Raw genomic sequence first — 24988 nt, 5'->3', positions numbered from 1 at the left:
AAACGGTAACCACGCCACGCGCGCTTTGCACGCATGCTGGCCATGCTTGAAAAGGTCACTTCCTAAAAAGTGGCAGACGACAGGGCGCCAGTCTAAATTTCTCTTTTTATTGTTTTATTTCCGCGTCGCGTGGTGGCGCTGTGACACATTGGCGGTCTCGTGGAAAAATCGGGGGGAAATGGGGATTGAAATGGGGGCGACACATTAATTTTGTTTGCAGGTACATGTAGTCTGCAGACGTATTAAACACTAAAAATATATGACTATAGGCTAGGGGTTAGAAGCAAGAATATACTTGCTGGCTGAGACTTCGGTGGTGTACGGTGGTGTTGATATTTACTCTCTGACTCTGTTCTGAGGACCCGATGAATATAAGAACTGTGTTTGTTGACACGGAGGCGCGACCGTCAATGGTTTGTATTACGTAATAACGGTATTCCCTCTTTGACTTAGTCTTTCTTTCTTTCTTGGTTTGAAACTTGGACAGTACTAGTAACTACTACCTAGGTGGGGACGCTACTCCAAGAACTATGCGGTTTCGTTGTTTCGCTATCGTCTCCCGTAACCGCATAGTTCGTTGCGATGCGGCCGTCGGGAGGAGGGTTACATTATCGCAACTACTAACTGTAGTATTTAGTAACCGCATAGTTCTAGAAGTAGGGGTAGGTGGGGACCGTCAGTCATTACGTAATAATAACAGTCCTACTGAAATTTCCAGTGCAAACTCTTGTGAATGTGATTGTGAAGTTAAAATTTTCTGTGTTCAAAGTAAAAATAGCAGACGACAATGACGGACGATGAAGGTCTAGACAAAGTTGTAAAAGTAAACACTAAACAGTAATGTGTATTTGTTTCCCAAAAAACAAAAATTCCATCATGGTTTTTAAATGCATGGTGATAGTGTCTACTTTCTAATTTCTTAAAGCATTGAGCAAAAATCTTGTTTATTGCTCCACGTCAGAGTAAAGAACATTGTCATTGAACCCCGTTTACAAACGTATTAAGACATTAAATGAGGGTTTGAGTCTTGTTTTTGTATTTGTAGGACATGTCAGAGTCCGCAGATTTACAACTTTGGCAGAAATCTTTCCTCAAAGAAATACTTGCTGATGAGGTGCTGTTCATTTTGAGAAATGAGTAACACAATGCACGTAATTAGGTTGCGTTTTAGGGTAGGAGACAACTTTTATTTTAGCATGTACAATGTATATTAGTGCTGCTGGTATACCAGTTCTCTTAGGCTAATAGATTCGTTCCGTAGCGGAAAGAACCTCATAGTTCTAGGAGTGGTATACCAGCATATCTTCAAAGAGTAAATCTGTGGACATTGTATTGTGTTTTATGTCCTTGTCCTACAAATTGTACGTAAACCCTTTAAATCAAATGGAGTTACAAATATAATGCGACCTTATCTAGGCTCATTCACTATCTTGGATTACATTTTTATTTGCTCTTTAAAAAAGATGCAAAAATTCTTGATAACAAATCTCTGTTGTATTGTAGTCAATGATGAATTACTGGACCAGTATTTTATGCATTGATATTGAACTTCTTGTAGCTTGTAAGTTGTGGCAGGACGGCTTTGTAGAGGTGCTGGGCCCAATTTCATAGCGCTGCTAAGCACACAAATTTGCTTAGCATTAAATTTCTTCCTTGATAAAAACAGGGTTACCAGCCAATTCCGTTTGTGGGATATTTCTTGATATTGGTATTCAGCTGCTGTTTGCTTGTCCTAAAAACCATGTGGGAATTTGATTGACATTCCTGTTTTTATCCAGGGAGAAATGTCATGCTAAGCTATGAAATTGGGCCCTGGTCACCTCTGTTGCTCCTCGCAACTCACTCACTGGCTTGGTATTTTTTAAAAGCTATTTTGCTTCTTTGTATCTTTATGTAATTGATTTGTATTGATATTTTTTATTTAGCCAGAGTACAGTCTAATAAAACTAATATGAAATTTGTGCATGACAATCCAAATGGAATGAAGGCTTATTCTGTGTTCTCTTTCAGTTCTTAGGTTAAGGTAGTTCTTCATCTAGGCTCGGAGGAAATTTGAAATCATCGAAAGACCATGATGTCGAAGGACTTAACTAAGAAGATCATCACGTTTAGTGGACAGACAGCTGGAAGGGACAAATTTTACAGGTACAAGTGCCTTATCATAAAGCTGTTTAGCAGAAAATACTGCTTAGAAAAGGTACAAGGTGCAACAATTTGAATTTTGTGGAAATTTGGCTGGTAACCAGTTTCAGGTAAGCAAAATTTGTCTGTACTTAGCAAATTGTTTTGCGGGGAACTTCTGAAGGGGCACTAAGGCCAAGAGCAGGGGCAACAAAGGCTCCTTGGTCTCCATAAGGTCTCCCATATGTGCTATCAAAAATTCTAGCTGCATGCCACAAAGGAAAGGTCTACAGTCACGCCGTGGAAGGGCTTCATAGTCCTGACACATTCTCATTTCTCTTTTTAACAGAACCTGTCAGTATGGTAGTAAGCTCCTATGGTGGTGTCTTGAACAGGGCAGCGGGGATCCAGACCTTATCAGGAAAGTCAAGACGCTGGAGAAAACAATCGGCACTAGTAGGAAATGTAGGTTTGGGACGTTGTGCCTCAAAATGAAATCACTCAAAGGGGCAGGGTTGGGGAGTGCTCCATTTTAAAGTTTAATATAATAAAATACATTTTCTGATAACCGTATGTGTTGGCCAGTAACATTTGTAGCCAGAAATATAACCTTCATAAGCTCTTCTGCATTATTATTATTGTATTTTGTATAATAATAAAAAAAGGAAAAGGAAAACTGGATAGCGGGATATTGTTGGCAATCTAGATCTGGATATATTCTCAACACTCTTACAAGAGCCAAAGGAGAAGAGAGCAGACAACGTAGAAACTTTCAGTTTAAGATGTGGGAGGAAAACCCCAAGAATTACTCCAGGGAAAACCCACGCACTCAAGTAGGGTCTGAAAACTCCATCTTCATAGTGCCCCCGATTGGATTCGAACCATGGTCCCAAAGGTGGAAGATGAGGCACTTACAGTTTTTTACACCAATCAGATTGCCCAGCGATACCAAGGTGTTCATGTGATAAAATAAGTCTTAACCAAATTTATTTTGTTAATATAATTTTCAGTGTTTCGCTTCGGAAAGAGTTTTGACGCAATCACCGCAGCAATGAAGACAATCCATTTACCGGACGTCTTCCTCAGCTTCACCATCACTCTCGCCAAACTCAACCAGTCAGTCTACCTCCTGATAGACCACACCCTGTGGGCGCATCGCATCGGTCTCGTCGAGGTCGACAGCAAGCGGCTCTCAAACCTCTCCACCCGATTCTGGCTGGCCACTCTCATCCTGAACCTGTCAAGGGATCTCTACGAACTCTCAAACGTGCTGAACGACGCGATGGCCCTCTACGCAAAGCGCGTCGGCGGCGGCGGGATCGGGAATCACTACACTTCCAACGGGGTAGATGGCCGAGACTCGCAGCATTTATCCACCAATAATAACAGTAGTCAGTTGGACTTTGTGATCCTTTGCCTTCAGCAAAACATGCCAGTCGTTCTGGATTTAGTGAAGAACACGGCTGATATATTCCTTCCGCTTTCAAGTCTTGGATATCTCCCAATTCCAGTTGGAGTCCAGGGACTTTGTGGCCTTATTAGCTCGCTTGTTGGACTGTCGACGGTGTGGGAGTCGACGCTCAAGATACAACCATAACATTGCTCTCTTTTTAGTTGAAGCATTTATATTAAATAAGAATATTTTAAATAATAATTGGATGTAAACTCATCAAAAATTTATTGTAAGGGAGCTTCTTAGGTCAGACATGTTCTAGGTGCGAAGAAGGTCCAATGGACCACTCCATAGATGCCCACTGGCAGGCCTGATACTTCACGGAGGTACTGAGAAAAAAATGCCTTGGTGCCCTTGCCCTTTCAAAAACGAAGCATACAGCCCCGCACTGGAATACTCTACTGATCCAAAATTTACGTTCCTACCGTTGCAACTTTTGAGACGCTCCCTAACATGAATGGTGTATTTATGTGTAGTTTTTTCATGGTGGTGGAAGACTAAATAATGTGAAGTTCAATTTTGTTTACTATGGTCTCAGCATTAAATATTCAAATACTTTTTAATTAATTTGTTTTATATTGAAACTCGGTGCAGTTAACGTTTTAAGGACTTTATTATCACATCCTGGGGCTGAATTCACAAAGAGCTTCAAGATTGAAGATCTTAAATGTGTATCAATCTTAATTGCTTAGCAAAATGTGTTGTCAGAACAGAAAACACTACGGCAAAACCGCGTAATGACGTGTCATGGCCTAGCGGTTATGATCAGCTGGATGTGGTTCAAGTCCCAGTCGTGACATAAATGTGTCCTTAAAGCAAGACACATAACCATGACGCTTCGTCCTTTCGGATGGGATGTAAAGCCATGATTGGTCCTGTGTGTTGTGTAACGCATGTAAAAGAACCCAGTGCAATTATCAAAAAAAAAATTCTTTTCATAAATCATCTCTACATTTTCCAAAGACCTGCCAATCCAACTATTAACTTATTCCTTTAACATAATTTATTTGGATATTATATTTAAAGGCAGTGGACACTATTGGTAATTGTCAAAGACTAGCCTTCACAGTTGGTGTATCTCAACATATGCATAAAATAACAAACCTGTGAAAATTTGAGCTCAATCGGTCATCGAACTTGGGAGATAATAATGAAAGAAAAAAACACCCTTGTCACACGAAGTTGTGTGCGTTTAGATGGTTGATTTCGAGACCTCAAATTCTAAACTTGAGGTCTCAAAATCAAATTCATGGAAAATTACTTCTTTCTCGAAAACTATGGCACTTCAGAGGGAGCCGTTTCTCACTATGTTGTATACTACCAACCTCTCCCCATTACTCATTACCAAGTAAGGTTTTATGCTAATAAATATTTTGAGCAATTACCAATAGTGTCCACTGCCTTTAGTATAATTTATTTATATATTATATTAAAAACAAATTAACAATTTATAGAAGCCTTTATCAGTGGCCTTGGTGCACTACAGTTTAATGTTCACATTCACTGTCGTCTTATGTGGCTGGTCTAGTTCCCAGTCTCAACTAATTTAGTTCCTTCAGGGGTATAAATGGGTACCTGGGAGGGTAGAGGTTTATATTGCGCATGAAAAAGCCTTTGGAGCGCCAAGGCAGCCCAAGGCTGTAAGGAAATTGTTTAAAAAGGAAAACATTCACCATCCGAGTAAACTTTATACATTATTGTTAATTTAATACAGTTATTCAAACTGGCTGGCTTATTGTTACATACATTATAATTGATATGTAGTTTATAATCATGACAAGTGGTGCATTGTTTGAGTAACAATAAGTAGTTAAAGCTCAGGCCTTTGAATTTTTTTTTTGAAGGGGCTCAGCATTTTTTCCTCCGGTAAGGGGCATTTCTAGTATGAGGAAAATGTTAATTTGTATTGGAACCAAAGAGCCATATAATATACATTGTTGGAACTTTGTAAAGGGCACCGCAGCAAAAGCACATGGTACCGTGGCAATTGCTGTCAAAAATTTGACTCCCATAAACGGCAGACCGTGTTTGTCGACGAGGTAAAAGGAAAACCACGCAATTTCGAGTGATACTTGTGTTGGTCATTATATTATACTTTTAAAATATCTTTCTAATCATATGCATTTTATAACAAACGGTTACAAACGCTTTTTATAGACCAACTCGTCCAATCCAAGGCAACGTGTTCCATTAAGCATTATAATCTCTGGTGTATATGGGTAAAACCAAAATCCCTGATGCATAATTAAAATCCTTTAACAGTTGTCTGCTAAATCATAAATTGTACTTGTGACATGGTAGTTTGGCTGGGTACCCTTATATCTGGTAAGGCTATGTTTGTTATGCATGGCTACATTTTCTGCTTGAGCAGCTCTATAAAATATTTTGCATATTTTGAAGCACCCGGTAAATAAGGTTTATTGATCAAGAATGGTCTTCAAAGTGTTTGTTTGGCAAAAACAACCTTTCAATTTCTAAATAAGACAGTTCATTTGTTGATTGTGGTTCATTTTTTCACATTTATATGCAATTTTTTATTTAATGACCTTTCAATGACTAGGAATATGAAGTTGCAGTTAATGACCCTATAGCTCCTAGCAGACGCTAGGTACATCAAAATACCACAATGCAATGTTCCATGGTTACCTATGCATGCAATACATCCTGGGTACCAGGCAACATCCCCAAATCGTTGACTATTGTCCCTTGCTCAAACTTGCTCCAAGTCTGTTCGCATGAGTGAATGTCATTAGCATTTTTTCATTTGAAAGGCTAATTAGCATTGTCAAGAATTTCTGTGCAGTCCTTGTGAGTTTTTGATCAAATAAATATATATATATATATTTGTATTTAAATGTAAATAAGCAAAATGAATCTGTCTGAGACAGTAAAGTTAAGTAACAGTTTGTATCTAGTGCATAGGTATGATTACCTACATCTTTATATTATATAGCACGATAGCAAATCAATAAATTTAAATCTTGGAAGCAATTTGTTATGATTTTCAAGCACTTGCCTCACACAACATAAAATAGGTTTTTTTACAACCCCTACGATATATATAGATATCATTTTAAAATATGTTGTAAGCTAGGTTTAAAGTAAATATTATCGCATTTTAAAATACATTTTAAGCAAAGCCTAACATTTCATAGAATGTAATATATTTTTTTATTGGGGGTGGGGGGGGGGGTAAAGTTTTTTACTCTTTAACTAGTCTGAGAAAGGTCACCCCCATTTCGTACAGCTGTTTGAAAGCAAGCAAAACCCCCTTAACACTATTACTGGAGTGGAGTGTTGATGTCAAGGGGTTTAGTTCCAACGAGATTGATCATTCAACAAGGTTTGTGTCTTGCAAAAAGGTTTATAGACTCTGCAAATTACCAGAAATCACCAGAATTCCTAAACTGCCGGTTTGGACATTATGAGAACTATCTCCTACTCCTGTTGATAACTGCTTTAATTCTTTCAAGAAAATTTAAATACTCAAAGGGAGGTTGAGAAATATTCTGAGTCAAGGAAAAACCTGAGGAATCACTTGCCTGAATGGTAAGCACAGAAACTGGTTACCAGCCAAAATTCCACAGTGTTGACATTGTTGCTGCAACTGGTGCCCCACTAATTTTTGCTTAGCAAAGAAATCTGCTAAGCACTACTCGATGCTGCTTTTAAAAGCTTTAAGGTTACAATTTACAAAGGGATTCCAGTCAAGTAAGCTGCACAATCCACATGGGTCTACAGAGACCAGTGTAAGAATTATTTACAAACTAACGCTAGAGTTTCATACACAAACTCCACTTCTCTCAGGAATAACAAGTTTACAAAAAACAATTTTGGTTCATAAAAGTGATAAATAAATTGCAATTCACGAAGAAGGAACATCATTGATTTTAGGAACATTGCAGTCTAAACTTCCAAGATGCGAAAACTGGAAAATTTGACGATAATTAGTGATTACTTGGAACTCATAAACGAAAAAGAGTTAAAGAGTGGTTATATTTGAACCAGGTACCAAATTTCACTAAAAGCACACAACTGGTTAAGCACAAAATAAGTTGCTTAGCAGGATATTACTGACCTAATCGGATATGGTCCCCGGCTAATTATTGCTTAGAACACAATCCAGTAAGCACAACTTCCTAGGCCAAGATTGTAACCAAAGATGTCCCTTCTTTAAAAAAAAAATAAATCTGAAAGCACAAGTATTACAGTTAACAATGCATTTATAATTAGTATAAATACCACATAGTGTACCTGTACAAGATACTACCCATGTCATCGGGTCAGTTCATTCTCAGAATTTCCTCGGCTCCCGGTGCAGTATGGAGCCTTTGCTAGCCCATTGACTCCTGGATGAAGAGAAGCAATTCATGTTGAGCTCTCTGCAAAAGAACACAAGTGTCATAACCAGGAATCGAACCAACATACTCCCTAAAAGCAATGAGAGCAGGGGCTTGCGTGTTAAAAAAGGTATTGAGAGGCAGTTGAATATTCCGACGGATTCAAAAGTTTAAGAAGGGAATGAAAGAGTAAGCGAGAAGGTCTTAACTGAGCGTTTAAAATTGGCAGGGCCATGGCTGTGTTGTAAAGGACAGAGCCAAAGGCGATGTCCGTTATCCGGGGGCCAGGACCGAGCAAGGTTTTAATGGATGCTTAAGAATGTTCAGGTGACCCCTTTTAACCAATAGGAATGCCTAAACTAGGGTATTTATTCATTCATTTATTAATGATTTACTCTTTGAAAATATATTTCCCATTAATGGTTTATTCTTTAAAAACACATTTCCCATGACTACCAAGGGTCGAACTGCAGGAAAATGCACAGAGAATAAAAAATGAATAAAGTCTATAAAATAAAAAAAACTTAGTTTTAAAAAAAATCAAAATTTGTAATCTGGTATCCCGTCTCACCATACGTTAGAAGTTCACATTTCATGACTGGAGACAGTTGCGGGGACTATGCAGATATGAAGGAAGTTGTCTGGATGACTAAGGTGCTCACTGAGCCATTGTACCGGGGTGTCCAATGGTGACTCAATCCCTTGTATTAAGACCTTGGTTTTACCTCCATCTATCAAGTAAAAATTGACATTTATAAATACCTCAGGCAGTTTGGCTGCTCCTATTGGTTGAGAGCGCGTCACGTGGGGGTGTTTAAACAGTTGATAATGACCAGCTGGAGCTGTTTATAACCGGTTGTGCCATAAAGGACCTCGCCTGCAGCTCCAAAAATTAATAACCATAAAAACTTAAATAGATGCTAAATGACTAGAAAAACTTTCTTGTTAAAGGGAAGGTATCGGTTAGGTTAGTGACTATTTTAGTGCTGTTATCCTGTTTTGTTCTGTAATCTTGTAACGGGCACATCCGCCACAAGCCTCGGCTTTTAGTATGAAGCCTCCATGTGATGTGAATGTGGAAATAAATGTTACATTGATTGATATTTTAAATTAATGTCGAACGGTAAAGAAGCCTACAGCAGCTTCTATTCTGATGTGATAGTAAAAGCATTTTGAGAAACATTTCACTTTGAAGTAATTGGTAAAATATCACTTTTTATCCCCCAAAATTTGAATCTGAGAAGCAAAACTGTTGTAACATTTATCACATTGGCATGTATTTCTATTAGGGACATATTCATCCCGGATTTTGGGCGATATCTTGAAAACAAAACCACCTTTTGAAATAAATAACAATCAAACAGTTAAGAAAATCCAAGGTAAAGTTTACTTTTAAGGACACGTTCCTACCTGTTCCGCTGAAACTCTCTGGAATCGCTTCCCCCAGAAGGTGTTTTAAGACGAGTGGTTCTCCCTGCTCCGTTACTGGCCGGAACAATTTCTGAATATATGTAACTTGTGGCTGCATAGCAAAAATAAAGTATGAGACACATAAGTTTATCAGGCCTTGAAATTAACCCTCGGCACCCACAGTAAGAACAAACTCTACCTGGCAAGCAGATACACACATGGTGTTACCACAAATACCTCACCATGCAGTGCCTTAAGTTATATGTACAGTAGTTTTTCTACACAACCTCACCTGGTAGATTTTGAATGGGACATACTTGAAAGGTTCATCGTTTAACCTCTCCATAAGACGGCGGTTTGTAGTCCAAAACTGGTCAAATTTATCTGCAAAGATGTCATTGAAAAAATGTAGAGATAACCAATTTAATCAGAAGATGACTTGCTCAGTCATAAGTTACCGCTTCAATTTTAATTCCTCAGCCTAAAGAGACATGCTGTTGTGTAGTTTAGTAAGAGACTACGAACACCCAAACACAACTCTGAATGAATGCGTATGGCACAGTGGAACAAGGCTACTTTTAATAGAGGTTGCCCTACAATTTAAGCCTTTCTTAAAGGGAAGGTACACGTTTGGTAATTGCCAAAGCTTCTCACTTGGTGTATCCCAACATAAGCATAAAATAACAAGCCTGTGACAATTTGAGCTAAAGTGGTCATTGAAGTTGCGCGAAAATGATGAGAGAAAAAAACATCCTTGTTGGACGAATTTGTATGCTTTCAGATAGGAATAAAAGACTGCCGGCTAGAAGTCTTTTATTATCTCAGTGAGAAATTACCTCTTTCTCAAAATCTATGCTACTTCAGAGGGAGCCGTTTCTCACAATGTTTTATACTATCAACAGCTCTCCAATGCTGATTACCAAGTCAGTTTTTAAGTTAATATTTGTTTTGAGTAATTACCAAACGTGTACCTTCCTTTTAAACAATTCGTCTCGTAGCCCCTTACCAAGAGTTAAAAACAGCAACAAAAAACCTGCCATAAAACATAAATCACAAAGTGAGAGAAGGGCTACCGAACAAGTATAAATTATTTGCCTTTAGTTCAGTTCCTTACCGTTTTGCAAGCCAGTCCAGAGTTGTTTGTGATCTTTCTTCTGCATGTTGTTGATGACGTGACTCCGATGTTTTAAGACATCTGCCTCTTTGAGACATGACATGTAGTGAGCCTCGACCACTTCTTTGCTTTTACAGTGAAGTATGTCCTCTTCTGGGAAGGTCTGTAAGTCAAAAAATAAAGGAGAAAAAAAATGTTTAAATATCACTGGAGCCTTTCAAATCTCTCCTCAAGACAACTGGGCCCAATTTCAAAGAGCTGCTAAGCACGCAAATTTGCTTAGCATGAAATTGTTTCCTTGATAAAAACAGGATTAGGCCTACCAACCGAATTTCCATTTTGTTGCTTTTCCTTGTTACTGGTATTCAGCTGTTGTATACTTATATCTTGAAAATCACGCAGAAATTTGGATGGGAAATCCTGTTTGCATCAAGGCAAACATTTCACGCTAAGCAAATTTTTGTGCTTAGCAAAATTGGACCCAGATCGAACACGCAACTAGGCTGTGGTTTGCAAGGTTTTTGTTTTCGTTCAATCATTAAGGTATTCGGTTTTGCTATACTACTTGTAATTAATAACTTTGTTAATCCGGGCGTTGTAGGTTCAAGTCCTGCTGTAGTCAATTTATCTTTGTCAGAGCAGAGATGAGTTCCCCATTGAAAACCTACATGTGATATGTGCTACATAAACAAATTTAATTGTTGTTATTATCTAAACTTACTTTGAAGTGAACCGTAACATTCCAAGGCATTGCTGTCCCATGAGCATACAGATCAAACAACACTCCTACAGGATAATGCCTGAAAAGTATACAACACAAGGTCATTAATAAAGGAACCAATTTGAACCAATTTGGTGTCCTTCCTTGCCTTCAACCTCAAGCACCCTGGTTCAAATCCTGTCAGAGCACTATGGAGATTGAGTTTTTAGTCCCTACCGGACTGCATGGGTTTTCCCTGGAACAGTTGGAACAATCTTCCTTCCATCCTTCCTTCCTCGATACACCAAGTGAAAGAAGTAGTCCCACCTGATTTTCTACCTTCCGTCCAGGTAGTAATTAAAAAGCAATACAGTTCTCTTCAGAACTGAGAAGTCTCTCAAATTCCGAAAAAGTCTGCTCAATGGTAGAAGAGAAGTCTCCCAAATTCCAAAAAAATCTACTCTGCGATAGTAGAATACATGATAGCAAGACAAGTTCTCATAGAACATCAGAGCTTTGGAAAGGACTGTGAACAACACAAACAGTGCTAAGACACATCGGTGTATGGGTAAAAAACAAAATTAACATTCTTTATTGTCTTCGGTACACATTACCATCTATTATACACATGGTGTTACTGCAAACCCAAATTACAAACTTAACTAGAACAACTTACCACTTGAGGGACTGCCCTTCATAGTCAAACCACATCTCATCTTCCTCCGTCTCATCTGTAAACTTCTTGAAATGTTTCTGGACTTTGTCCGTTACGAGCGTAATGTATGTTTGCCTTGAAATCAGCAGCTACATGGAAGGAAAGCAAATTGTGTTTATTACCTTCCAAGAGACCATAGCTGCGCCCATGAATGGCTTTTATCAAAATGCCCACGACAACTTTTCAGGGTTCTGCCTAGGTAGCGGTGGAAAAATGTTGCCCTGGAACAATTGCAAGATGGATCAGTAACATGGTACTGGTAGATCATATAAATAGACTCAAATCAAAGAAGAGCTCAAAATGAATGAAATTTTACATTTTACAGTTCGTTAAAAACCTTTGAAAAGGAAATTGCAAGTGTAATTTAAAAATTTGGAAATGTGTGGTTAGGGTTAGAGTTAGGGTTAGGGTTAGGGTAGGGTTAGCAGAGTGTAGCCCTGTATTCTATAGTTAATCCCATTTTTCCAGTGGTGTTTAATGGAAACACCGTTTGCAAAATGAAAATGGCCTTACCCTTTTAAAGATGAAAATCCAGGCCTGATTGTTTAAAATGGCTACCAAAAACGATACAAATCGAGAACTCACAAAAAAAGGGTCCGGTTGTTCAGATGTGACCTCATCACTTGCAAGGTTGAAGCAGATCGGGATACGTCCTTCCCAAACTTCTCGTAAAATCTCACGGTCGTCCGCCATATTGTTTGGCTATTATTTTTCAGTCGTCATTCTGTTGTAACAATAAAAATTAGCAAATTTAAAATGAAAAAATAAAACAAAAAGCAACCAAACCTATTCTGGCAATTAGTACAACATTTCTTTTTTAATGAATTCTTTTTACAGCAGGCTCTTGATTCAATACTGCAAAATTTAAGTAAACGAGCAATAGTTAGGCTATACTAATGTCCGAGACAAATGTTTGTGTATCCCACAGATTCAGTGACTTGCTATGATTTTCTATAATCCGATTCCAAAAATTGCCCAAATGCAGAGTTGGAAAATGTTTTACCACTAATGACCTGTTAGTTGCGATAACGTAACCCTCCGGCTACGCCATCGGGAGGAGGGTTACGTTATCGCAACTAATGACCTGTATGCCAGGACTGGGATTGTGCGGGGTTGTAACAAATACAATCAGCCTGAATGTTGGGAGCTGGCCAGGATCGTGATACACGCCCACCATGCCGGGGCTTAGCCCACCTTGTTGAGCTATCATATGGTGACAGTGATGAGACCGATGTTAAAAGCGGAGCCATTAACAGCTCAACAAGGTGGGCTAGCCGGGGCTGGGATTATGCACTGCAGGGTGGTCTTAACGCCGCCATATGTGGAGAACACTGCCAGCTACTTCTACTTCCACAGTCCCAGGTCCCCCAGTACTCCTAGAACTATGAGGTTCCTTCTGCTATTTGTTCCGCTATCGTCTCCCGTGAAGGGAGACGATAGCAAACAAACCTCATATAGTGGATCCCCTCACACTAGTTGTGCTATCGCGACGATAGCAGAACGAACCTCATCAAAAGTTGTAGGACTACGGACGCGGACTATCTATTTATTATACGATTTATTATAATGATCGTTATTAACAAGTTCAATTTTGATACAACACTAATTTCAATTGATGATTTATATATTTAATAATATTTAAATTTAATAATTAATTTGATTTATTAAAAAATATCATTTTTTAATTTCATCTTAGTTCAATTTTTATGACATTAATTTTTTTAAGCATTTTAATTTAATAAATTTTACACTTATTTATACAAAAATAAGTAAGTTTTATCATGATGATAGCTCCATGGTTTTATTCCGCTGCTCAAGTCGCCACAGAGAGAGAATTTACACCAATTCTACAGAACAAGATCATCATCTATCGTGACATAAAAAATAATGCTGAAAAAATGTGGTATTCTACCTCCGATCTGAAACTTCAACTCACCTCCTCTCAATCTCATATTGAAGCCGCCATTTTACTGAACCAACTACTGACAAACAGCGCCCTCTCAAGAAAGAAAATATGCAAGAGCTATTTTTTTATACATTTTAAATTTGTTTTGCCACGTGATCCAGAACACCGGTCAGGTGGCATGGTCTATACAACGTGCTTGGTCGTGTAAACAAGTTTCATACAAAACCTACACGTAGGCCTACATTTCTATACCTACCTCCATGGACGGCCGGACGTTGTTTACAACAAAAAAAGTAGTGATCAGTTGTAGAAGTTCAGCCAGGCATTAGGTCTAACAAGGTCTTTTGAGTTTATCAATTGAAAACTGAAGCAGTATACTATTAAAATAACCAAGCAAGGTAGGCGTATTTCCTTTCCAAACTCTTTTTGGGAGCTCGCACCTGAGGACAATTCTTTTAACTTTTGTTTTCGATCTTCGAGACCGTATCTGGATATATAGCATGGAGTTACTAGGTAGTACACCTTTCGAGTACAGAATGTTTATTTTTACAATGTACTACAGTCTAAAATTAAACATTTGACATGAAGCTTCATTCACACTCACAGTGGATAGGCCCTAATTTTATGGGGCAAACTTGGACTTTGATATCGGTTAGCAAACCTAACATTTACAATTGGTCTACCAAACAAAGAAATGAAGTCGAAAATATAACAATTATCGTCTAGCCAACACAGCACACAGCACCACAGAGCAGTGTGTTTCCTGTTTCCTTCCACCAATCTACCAGTAGGCAGACACAATGGTATTAACATAATTTTAAGTCGTCAAACAGAGGGGAATTTTATCGATGAGAAATTTTCTTCTGTGAAATATCTTTGCTTCATTAGTCACCATCATCACTTATGTACAATGTATGGATACAGTTTGGATAGTGAGTGGGAATATTACGCTAGAATGCATTGAAGGAATTTGACTTAAGTTTGTTAGTCGTTTATGGTCTACAAGAACTGAGATAATTTGGTGTGTGTAGTCAGAAACAAACAAATCTTTGCTTCATTAGTCACCATCATCACTTATGTACAATGTATGGATACAGTTTGGATAGTGAGTGGGAATATTACGCTAGAATGCATTGAAGGAATTTGACTTAAGTTTGTTAGTCGTTTATGGTCTACAAGAACTGAGATAATTTAGTGTGTGTAGTCAGAAACAAACTTGGAACATATTTTCTATTGTAGTCAGCTAGCTACGAGCATTTTGTCGGATGAATTTGTTTGAAGTCTTTTCACAGCAACAAATCACTTCAAGTTCAACACTGCTATAATTCCTACGAGTCTTAACTTCCCATGTCATTGTTGTAATACATGCTGATTTTTTGAGTGGACCTCCTGTTTCCTTGCGATGTACATTGTTCAAGGATTTTTATGGTGAATAAAGCTCCGTTTGTTTGCACCATTCGGGAATCTGACTAAAATGGATATGAGCAAAGAGGCGATTCAAAAGTTCCTCAATGGAACCTTCGGAAAGAAATGGGAAATGTCTTTCGATAATGGCAAGAAACAGGTATTTTGGTCTATTGACCTTTTGTTTTATGTAGATTTTCTATTTCCAAACCTGATCATGAGTGTTTGTTGCTGTCCCAGAAAAATTTCACTCATTTTTTACTCATTTTTACAAAAAGGTAAATCTCATTTGCTGGTTTAATTTAACTCTAATAATTAATTTATTTAGATGATTAAAAAGGTGTGTATTTCGCATAATATGTTGTATAAAGTACATTAACTGCCACAATAATTTAAATTTACGAGTAGACTGGGTGCCATCAAGTTTTAAAAGTTAAACGAGAACAATCCCAACTATTTAATGAGGTATATTAATTTGGGTTTTCACCTAATACACAAATGTGTGGTAGCACTGGCTACTCAGTACAGTACATTGTCAAAGACTAGCCTTCACAGTTGGTGTATCTAAACTCATGCATAAAATAACAAACCTGTGAAAGTTTGAGCTCAATCGGTAATCGAACTTGCGAGATAATAAGAAAAAGGAAAGAAAAAAACACCCTTGTCACACAAATTTGTGTGCGTTTAGATGGTTGATTTCGAGACCTCAAGTTCTAAATCTGAGGTCTAGAAATCAAATTCGTGGAAAATTACTTCTTTCCCCAAAACTATGGCACTTCAGAGGGAGCCGTTTCTCACAATGTTTTATACCATCAACCTCTCCCCATTACTCGTCACCAAGAAAGGTTTTATGCTAATAATTATTTTGAGTAATTACCAATAGTGTCCACTGCCTTTAAAAAGCTTTGTTGATTTTTGTTTCAGAGTTATATCTAAAAACATTTGAGAAATGTTATAAAACTAATGAAACCTGATACAATTTATTGTAATCTCCCTGGTTCAGTTCTTGTAGAGAAAAATTAAACAAATGAACTTCAAAAATTTCAGTTTTGAAAATCTATAGTCCCTTCTTATTAACAAAAAATAAACAGTATGCCTTCTCAGTAATGAAGACTATAGAAACAATTTTTTTTTGTGTTAAACTGTCATTTAAAAAGTTTTTAATTTGTCTTCTGTTGCCAGTTGTTCAGCTCTGACTGTAAAGTACAAAGTATAAGTGGTGGCTTTCTCAACAAAGTGTACCGACTCTTAAGGCAGGACCAGCCGGATAACTCTGTGATTATCAAGCATGCACCTCCATTCGTCAAAGTGTGTAATCTAATTTATTAGTTTATTAATAACGATATTTAACGAGGTAACCCATCCAGCACAGCTGATCATTTGGGGGCCATCACATTATATGAAAATACATCAAAGATACATTAATACAAAAATTTCAATGTCCATAGATTTATATTAAACTTACATGATTTGAAGATAATGATAGTAGAAAGCTTCCCTTAAAATATTACTTGCCGAGGTGCTGTAGGTTTTGAGAAATAAGTTATGTCATGAACATTATTTTAGCATGTACAACATACTTATAAATAACCAGTACTGGTATTTACGGGACTCTCCTGAAAAAATCGCTCTGTAATTTTCACTTTTTTGTTGTCAACTAATGAAGCTGAAACTTCTACATGTAAATTATTTACATACATCTTCATTCACAGTGAGTAGGAATTCAGGTCATGCATGGCCAAAAACAAAAGATAAAAAACTTTTAAGGAGATTTATGTTTTACGTTTTGCAGTTTCTTGGTCGAGAGCAACGTCTTGGAGCCGAGAGGGTCAACGTGGAATTCCTAGCCATGAGGAAATACCACCAGGTAGTCCCTGGATCAGTTCCTGAAATGTACTTCTACGACGAGGACACAAAATGCGGTAAGGCAGTAGACACTATTGGTAATTACTCAAAATAATTGTTAGCATAAAAGCGCACTTGGTACTGAGCAATGGAGAGCTGTTGATAGTATAAAACATTGTGAGAAACGGCTCCATCTGAAGTAACATTGTTTTTGAGAAAGAGGTAATTTCTCACTCTAACATTAAAAGACTTCAGGCCTGAAGCCTTTTATTGGGCATCTGAAGTACACAAATTTGTGCAACAAGGGTGTTTGGCTTTCTTTCACTATTCTCTTGCAACTTCGCTGACCAATCGAGTCAAAATTTTCACAGGTTTGTTATTTTATGCATATGTTGGGATATACCCAGTGGGAATACTGGTTTTTGACAATAGACCCTTAAAAGATGAACCTCAAATGCTTTACATAATACTTGTACAAGATTGTGTTGAATTTCACCACAAAGCTAATAGACCCTTCCCATGAAATATGTAAATTGCACATAGCGCGTGCGCACTAACGTTTTGGTTGGCAAATGAGAGAACATTGCGCTGTTTTGTACACGGCTAATGGGTGCGTGACGCAGACGCGATTGCGCGTCTGTTTAGTGCACAACTCTATGGCGTTTGCCAACCGAACAGGGTCTGTACGCATGGGTGAATGTAATTAGCATATTTCATGGGAAGGGTCCATTACCAAAGCTGTCTAATGCCATTTCCTCCTTAGATCCAATTCTCAAAAGTCATCAAAATAAAAACTGTTTAAAATGCCCTATGTTATACAGTAGGACTTTTAAAACCAAGATAACAACAAAGTAGAAAATATTCCCAAAGACCTTGATTCAATTCAGGGTTCGAAATACCCCAAAGTTTTGAAAAAATCCTAGGTAGGAGAACCCGACAGAAACCTTGTCCATTTTAAATATTCTTTTAAGTTGTCATGGAGGATCTAAGAAGTTATGAAATGATGAGTACACAATTGAGTCGTGGTCATCTACACATGGCCCTCGGCAAGGAGCTCGCGCTACTCATCGCCAGACTACATCGTGCCACTCACATCAAGACATTATCAACAGAGGACTTTCAAGAAATGGTATCAACATTCAGGTAGTGTGACTTGTAATGGAGTAATAATAATAAAGCAATAAATAGATACTTATTAAGTACCTTACACAGAGCCTCAAAGCGCTTTACCAAAAAGTAAGCATTAAAAGTAGGCCTACAACAAATAAAAAACCACAACAAAATATATTAAAAAACAGGTAAAAATGCCCATAAAAGACACCATAAAAGAAGAGACACCAATAAAGAAAATGGATTCAAAAAGGGGAGGGGTTACAAGCACTTACACCCTTACCCAAGCTCCTCAGCATCTGTCCATAAAAACAACACAGAAATAAAGAGCTACAAAAATATCTAAAATCACAAAGTAATTCCTTGTGAAAAAAATAACCAGGTGATTTTAAAAAACAATTAAAAAAAACAACACCCCGACAAACACCCCAACTGTTAGCAAACAACAAACAAACAAACGCCCCCAACAAACAGTTATTAAATTTTAAATCTTAATGGTTCTTTGCATTTGTTTATTTTAACAGAAACACTGAAATGGTGACTCTGAACTCCGACTTGACCTTTACCGGTGTGATTGACCCCAACGAGCCGACCAATCACTGCTCGGCAGAGTTGACTGACCTTGCTCGGAGTGTCCGTGATGACCAAGAGGTTCTTGAGTCGGTTCGGACACTTAATGATATTTTCACAGAGCAGAAAGAATGCCTTACCCATGGAGATCTTCATCTTGGGTCTGTAATGGTGGATGGATGCACACCTAAGGTAATGCGGCCCACTCAAAACCGTGGTCAAGTGGTTATACCGCAGGACTTGCAATCACAAGGTTGTAGGTTCGTAGGTTACAAGCTGATTTCACTATGACTATAATAAGAACTGTCGTCTAGTTACTGAATCACAGCTTCTTAATGTGTGCAATAATCATAGATGAGAGATTGGCCGTTGCCAGCTTGGTGTTTATTATGCATGAATCGTTTCTCAGCTTTCTGAGGGTTGGTGTCTAATCGTGAATGCTGAGGCCATCTAATAAGTCATACAATTGCTCATTTACAAGAAGAGTCAATTATTTGATCTTGGTTTATTCCTGTCAAAGGTGATTGATGCAGAGTTTGCTTCTGTGGGACCAGCAGGAGCTGACATTGGAATCGTACTTGCTAACTACCTCTTTTACTACGCTGCTAATCTGTTGTATCCTGAGAAGAACTATCCCACCTTCTGCCACCAAATTAGAGAGGCCATTATAACCACAGGTGAGCATTCATTTAAAGCACAAGGTTTTCATAAAGGTTGTATCTGATATGCCTGAAAGACTATGAGATGAAACTTCAACTCTTCATATAGAAAAGAAAGAAGGTTTTGCAGACCAAAACAATCCAAAGTCAACTGTAATGTATTATCACAGCCCATCAAATGGCATTATCAATTCCCTCTTTTGAATTGATGATTAAAGGCACTTGACACCTTTGGTAATTGTCAAAGACCAGTATTTTTACTTGGTGTCCCAACATATGCATAAAATAACAATGTGAACATTTGGACTTAATTGGTCATCAAAGTTGCAGGAGAATAATGAAAGAAAAAATACTCATGTTGCACACATGTTTGACTTTAAGATGTTTGACTTTAAGATGCCTAAAAATAGGCTTCAGGCCATACATGTATTTGAGCGAGAAATGACCCCTTTCTCATAATCTACGTTACTTCAGAAGGAGCCGTTTCTCACAATGTGTGATTCTATCAACAGCTCTCCATTGCAAATTACCAAGTCAGTTTTTATGCTAACAATTATTTTGAGTATTAACCAATAGTGTCCAGTGCCTTTAAGTAAGAAGTGTTTTGTATCTTCATTTTCTTTCAGTGGAAGTTTATTTCCTTGAAGCAAGGGACTATCTCAGTACGGAAGCCCTGTCTAGGCTGGTGTCCCAGACTGCAGGCTTCACTGGATGTCATATCATTAAATGGTAAGAGTTTATATAAAACATTTTGGGGGGTTGGGTACCACTCAGGAAGCGGAAGTTTGCAGAGATCGAAGCAATATTTAATATAGCCGTTTACGGGTAAGCTTGTCATAGCAGAAAAAATGTGCGTTAGCAAAAATATATTTCATAAATGACCGAGTAGATTGACAGCATGGTTAACAGTGTTTATGAAATAGAAACTGTGCAAAGGTCCACTCTGTGCTGTTAGCAGAAAATATCACTGTTCACATCAGGGCCAAACTTCATACACTCGTTTAGCAGAAAATACTGCTTAGCCAATTTTTTTGCTAGATGAAAAATGAGTTGGGTACCAGTTGCAACTATGTGAACTTTATGGAAAGTCAGCAAGTTTATAGCAATGAACCACAAAGTATTTGAAGAAAAGTGTTGTCCATATCCGTTAAACTCATGGTCAGAACTTGGTCCTGGAAATTTACAAACGCGCGAGACTTGCACAGTCAATGCTTATTTAATAATTGTTTCTTGGCTTGCTTTCAGGATGATTGGAATTGCCCAGTCGAAGGATCTCCAGGGTAAACCAAAAGCTGAGAAGATGTGTCTTAATATTGGAGTTCTGTTAACCAAAAGATATTGCAACATCACAACAACCAAGGACCTGCTTCACATCATCTTAGAAACAGAGAGTAAATCTTAAAAAGACATAAAGGCAGTGGACACTATTGGTAATTGTCAAAGACAAGCCTTCACAGTTGGTGTATCTCAACATATGCTTAAAATACCAAACCTGTGAAAATTTGAGCTCGAATGGTCATCGAACTTGTGAGATAATAATGAAAGAAAAAAAACACCCTTGTCACACGAAGTTGTGTGCGTTTAGATGGTTGATTTCGAGACCTCAAGTTCTAAATCTGAGGTCTCGAAATCAAATTCGTGGAAAATTATTTCTTTCTCGGAAACTATGGCACTTCAGAGGGAGCCGTTTCTCACAATGTTTTATACCATCAACCTTTCCCCATTACTCGTTACCAAGTAAGGTTTTGTGCTAATAATTATTTTGAGTACTTACCAATAGTGTCCATTGCCTTTAAAGGGACACGTTGCCTTTCAAGCTACTTTGAACAATGAAAACATTTTGTTCTGAAATATTGCAAGAGTAGAAAAGATTCACAAAAAGTATCTCTTGAAATTGTTTGTTTTTGGTGTAGTTTCAAGACAGAACACGGTCGGCTATTTTTAGGAACCAAAATATTTACTCCTCAAAATGGCAGGCTGTTAGTTCCGCTGGTTGTATTTCCAGAGGACAATTTTTGTTTTTTAACCACTACTCGCTAATTTCAAAACACTGTAAGGTTTTAGTGCATGCAAAAAAGGGGATAAGGATTAGTTCTACACAGAGACTTGAATGCACTGTGCCCCTTTGAATTAATTGTAAAAAATCCTTGGTACTTTGAAAAAAGGTTTAGACCAGTTTCCCCCAAATCAGTACAAATACCAGATCACAGGTCATTAGAAACTTTACAAACCCATTTATCGGTCAACCCTGAACATAAAGTGCAAACATTAAGTTGAACTTTTTATTATAATTTGTCTGCAAAATTTAGAGATTTTTTTAGTGAAAATTTTCTTTAAAAAGAAGAAATTAAGGTGAAAACATGATGAAAGGAACCACTTGTACAAAATTTCCATCAAAAGAACTATGTGTAGGTCATACTTTTCTTTTGGATCATAAAATGTGCTGTGCAACCCCTCTTTTCAGAGGGTTACTCTTAAAAACGTTTTTATGTGTGCATTAAATAGAGCAAAGATAATGGTTTGTAATTTGGAATATGTAAAAAATCAGTATAGAATGTATATTATATTTACACCATCTGGAGTAATTTTGTTTTTTTAACATTGTTATATAAACTTTTATAATAAACAATTTTTCTTGGAGCATGCGTAATATATGGAGCAAAGATTGAATTTATTTAAACAATTTATATTTATAAACAGTATACAATGTATCATAATTATATTTAGACCAGAGTACATGTATATATTTTATTTGGTAATTTAATTTTAACACTCTTTAAAATATAGATTTAATATTTTTGGGGGGCATGAATATTGCATGGAGCAAATATTGTTATTTTTTTGTAACTAAAATGAAAGTAATTTAAACAAATATTTAACCAGAATACAATGTATCGTATAGACCACAACCTATTATTTTGTTCATTTGATTTTAAGACTGTTAATTTTGTTGTTTTTTGTTTTTATGGTGAAGAGTGTGAGAACAACTTGTAGTTTTAATGTGCATTTTGTCAACTTTTCAACATTAGCATGAAGTTTTTTGTATTTTAGTAAACATTTGTGGAGTGTCACTGCCGTGTGGTCTAGTTCACCCGGCCCAAGCTAACTAGCTTGAAGTCCAGCCTTGTGATGTTAGTAAAAAATAAAATAACATATAATTCACCAAGCAGACATTTGGCGGAACGATTTTGCACTATAGGCAAAAAATTGTGGTAATATGACACTTTGTTTATATTTTTTTAATTTGTTTATTAAAATCTGCCTATATAGCAGCCCGACAGGCTGAATTATAATACAGATAAACAATGGTGTGCATGGTACTAATATTCAGGTAACGGTAGGTTTTGTTCAATATGACAATATTATTGTGGTGAGATTAATCAATAAAGTAGAGAAAAATGAAGGAAAAAATTAAAGTGGCTTGAAAACAATTTTTTTTTTAACATTGAGACAATTTTAACTATCGACTAGACACATTGAATCGAAGCATGACTATTTGAGGCGCGACTAGTCGAGAAGTAAAATGACTACAAGTTCCGCCAAAACTAACTCCCAAATTTTTCCATGAAACAGTCGCTCCACAGAGACCAACATTATGTGGTGTCCCTGGATGCTGATGCCGCACACCACAAACAGTTAACAGATTTTGTTTCCCAACAGAACACCCTGATGAGCCTCCATGTTTCAAAACCGATCTCTTCAAAGTTTGAATATCCATGGCAAACAATTCCCTAAACAGGCCTGCACGCTTCGGTCTTTGAAAGGGCAAGGGCAGCAAGCCATTTTCTCCTTGGTAAAGTGCACTCTATGAGGAAATTGTAAATTTCTATTATAGCATTTCAAGGAGGGCACCAAGGCAAAGACTAGGGGGCATGGAGGCAGTCGCCCTTGATGCCTCCGTGTGAAGTATCAGTCCTGCCTAAAACTTTTTCACCTTAGCGAGTCGATTGTTCCTCTTCATGTGCATCTCTCGTAGTTTCCTCCAGTACTGAGGTGAGTCTTGAGACATCTCCTCCAACTTCAACGGAGGTCCTATGTGAAGATCCCACAGCCAGTCTGGGTAGTCCTCATCGGGTCCGAGCTTTATGTCTTGCCCCTCCTTGAAGTAGTTGGAGCCGGAGCAGTGTGACACGAGGTATTCTGCGTCTGTGTTGACTTGCATTAACTCTTTGGGCTCAACTGACCTGCCTCTTCCTGTGTATGACAGAAGGAAAGAAGAAGTGAGGCTAATTCTTGTTGATATGACCTTATTTTGACACAAAATAAAGCTGTTGCCAATAACTGACTGTTCAATGTTGGCATTGAACTGACAGACACACGAGGAATGCAATATAAACACTTCTTCTGTTCTTATATATATTATAAGTACTATGTATACAAAGCAAAGCAATTCCAGATCCTTATTTATTGCCAATAAACAATAACTGGACGTTCCAATGTTGACATATATCTGAATTAATTATTGGAAGTATTAAATAATTAAATGCAAAATAAACCACAATAAAAACACCATGTTTTAATTGCAACTCGGGTAATTAATTGCAATTGTCTGCATTCAGTCTTATTTTAATTAATGAATAAAAAATTAAAATAATGATAAATAGTTGCTTTGCCTTTGACTTTTGGTTTGAATGTACCGTATTTTTGACTGCGAGAGCGCTCTGAATATTATTTTCATCACTTCCAGGGGTAATGTGTTCCAGTCTTTAATCAAATAAGGGAATAAATGGGTAGCGATGAGTGCTTACAGTTTACACGGCCGTTTAAAGCCGGCAGGGTCGAATTGCCGTGTAATCAAGGCCCGAGCCGAAGGCTCGGGCTATATGCGCACGGCAACGACCCTGCAAGGTTTTAAACTGACATTTAAAAATGAGTCATTACTCTTTTATTCGCATTCATAACTGCCCTTTTGTTAAAAAACGTTAAAAAAATACAATTACAGACACTTTGACAGTTGAAAATTTGAGGTTTGAAATATTTTTGTCAAAAACTTTGTGAATGAAGAGTCTGTTGCACATGGGTTGTGTGCACGCACACGCTTAGAAATAGATTATGCGCACGCTTAGAAGTAGATTACGCGCTGTTACTAATAGCTATGAATAGCGTTCCGCATGATAATCTTGCGCGCCTGACACGCGGAAGCTAGCCGGTTATAAACACTGGGGTCACTGGTCATTATCAACCGTTTAAACACCCCCACATGACGCGCTCTCCACCAATAGGAGTAGAGAAACTGTCTGGGGTATTTATGAATAACCGTTTTGGGTATGAATGAATAATGGTGAATACCCCCCAGAAAGTGATACAAATATGTTTAAGAGCGCCATCACGCGGTCAAAAATACGGCGCATTGAACTTTAAAATTAAATAAAAGTAGTAATGTTTTAAATTTAAAATCTACGTTTTTACCTGCTTTCTTTGCGAATGTAGCTGCCTGAATTTTGAAAACGACACCTTGACCAGCTGGATGTTGATATGGCAGACATGTTCGCTGAGAAATACTTGGGAAAAGGGTTGTTTTACTGATAATTTGTTGTCGCATGATGAAAGTACAAAACTTGTTCATGGAAGTCGCCATCTTGGAATAGCGCCCTCTTTAGTTTGAGAAACTCATTTACCTCTAGACTGGTGCCTATTTCGT

General features: G+C 37.6%; 4 protein-coding genes across 7 annotated transcripts; 2 read left to right on the top strand and 2 right to left on the bottom strand.

Annotated features, from left to right (window-relative positions):
- The first annotated feature begins 168 nt into the window (after positions 1-168).
- Positions 169-4391, top strand: LOC117303682 (peroxisomal membrane protein 11B-like). 3 transcript variants are annotated; one of them, XM_033787942.1, is made up of 4 exons: positions 169-413; positions 2011-2145; positions 2471-2586; positions 3132-4391. In XM_033787942.1, the coding sequence occupies exons 2-4, from the start codon at positions 2072-2074 to the stop codon at positions 3716-3718; spliced, it is 777 nt and encodes a 258-aa protein (XP_033643833.1). In that variant the 5' UTR covers positions 169-413; positions 2011-2071; the 3' UTR covers positions 3719-4391. The 3 variants fall into 3 exon arrangements, with proteins under 3 accessions (XP_033643833.1, XP_033643834.1, XP_033643835.1); XM_033787943.1 differs by having other exon boundaries at positions 169-424; XM_033787944.1 differs by lacking the exon at positions 169-413 and adding an exon at positions 1079-1172.
- A 2359-nt stretch (positions 4392-6750) lies between these two features.
- On the bottom strand, positions 6751-13844 carry LOC117303680 (autophagy protein 5-like). 2 transcript variants are annotated; one of them, XM_033787940.1, is made up of 9 exons: positions 13790-13844; positions 12439-12577; positions 11815-11942; positions 11160-11238; positions 10439-10601; positions 9617-9708; positions 9325-9436; positions 8486-8645; positions 6751-7956 (listed from the first exon to the last, which is right to left on the bottom strand). In XM_033787940.1, the coding sequence occupies exons 2-8, from the start codon at positions 12544-12546 to the stop codon at positions 8500-8502; spliced, it is 828 nt and encodes a 275-aa protein (XP_033643831.1). In that variant the 5' UTR covers positions 12547-12577; positions 13790-13844; the 3' UTR covers positions 6751-7956; positions 8486-8499. The 2 variants fall into 2 exon arrangements, with proteins under 2 accessions (XP_033643831.1, XP_033643832.1); XM_033787941.1 differs by having other exon boundaries at positions 13766-13829.
- A 656-nt stretch (positions 13845-14500) lies between these two features.
- Positions 14501-20823, top strand: LOC117303609 (methylthioribose kinase-like). The gene is made up of 8 exons (XM_033787823.1): positions 14501-15323; positions 16346-16471; positions 16956-17085; positions 17980-18151; positions 18643-18880; positions 19209-19365; positions 19974-20076; positions 20593-20823. Exons 1-8 carry the CDS (start codon positions 15234-15236, stop codon positions 20747-20749), a joined length of 1173 nt encoding a protein of 390 aa, XP_033643714.1. The 5' UTR covers positions 14501-15233; the 3' UTR covers positions 20750-20823.
- Positions 20824-22996: 2173 nt separating this feature from the next.
- Positions 22997-24927, bottom strand: LOC117304130 (39S ribosomal protein L54, mitochondrial-like). Its single transcript, XM_033788632.1, has 2 exons — positions 24757-24927; positions 22997-23541 (listed from the first exon to the last, which is right to left on the bottom strand). The coding sequence occupies exons 1-2, from the start codon at positions 24923-24925 to the stop codon at positions 23267-23269; spliced, it is 444 nt and encodes a 147-aa protein (XP_033644523.1). The 5' UTR covers positions 24926-24927; the 3' UTR covers positions 22997-23266.
- Positions 24928-24988: the final 61 nt, after the last annotated feature.

This window comes from Asterias rubens, chromosome 20 (genome assembly GCF_902459465.1).
Source record: "Asterias rubens chromosome 20, eAstRub1.3, whole genome shotgun sequence".
NCBI lineage: Eukaryota > Metazoa > Echinodermata > Asteroidea > Forcipulatida > Asteriidae > Asterias > Asterias rubens.
This window is presented reverse-complemented; position numbering and strand designations above follow the sequence as displayed.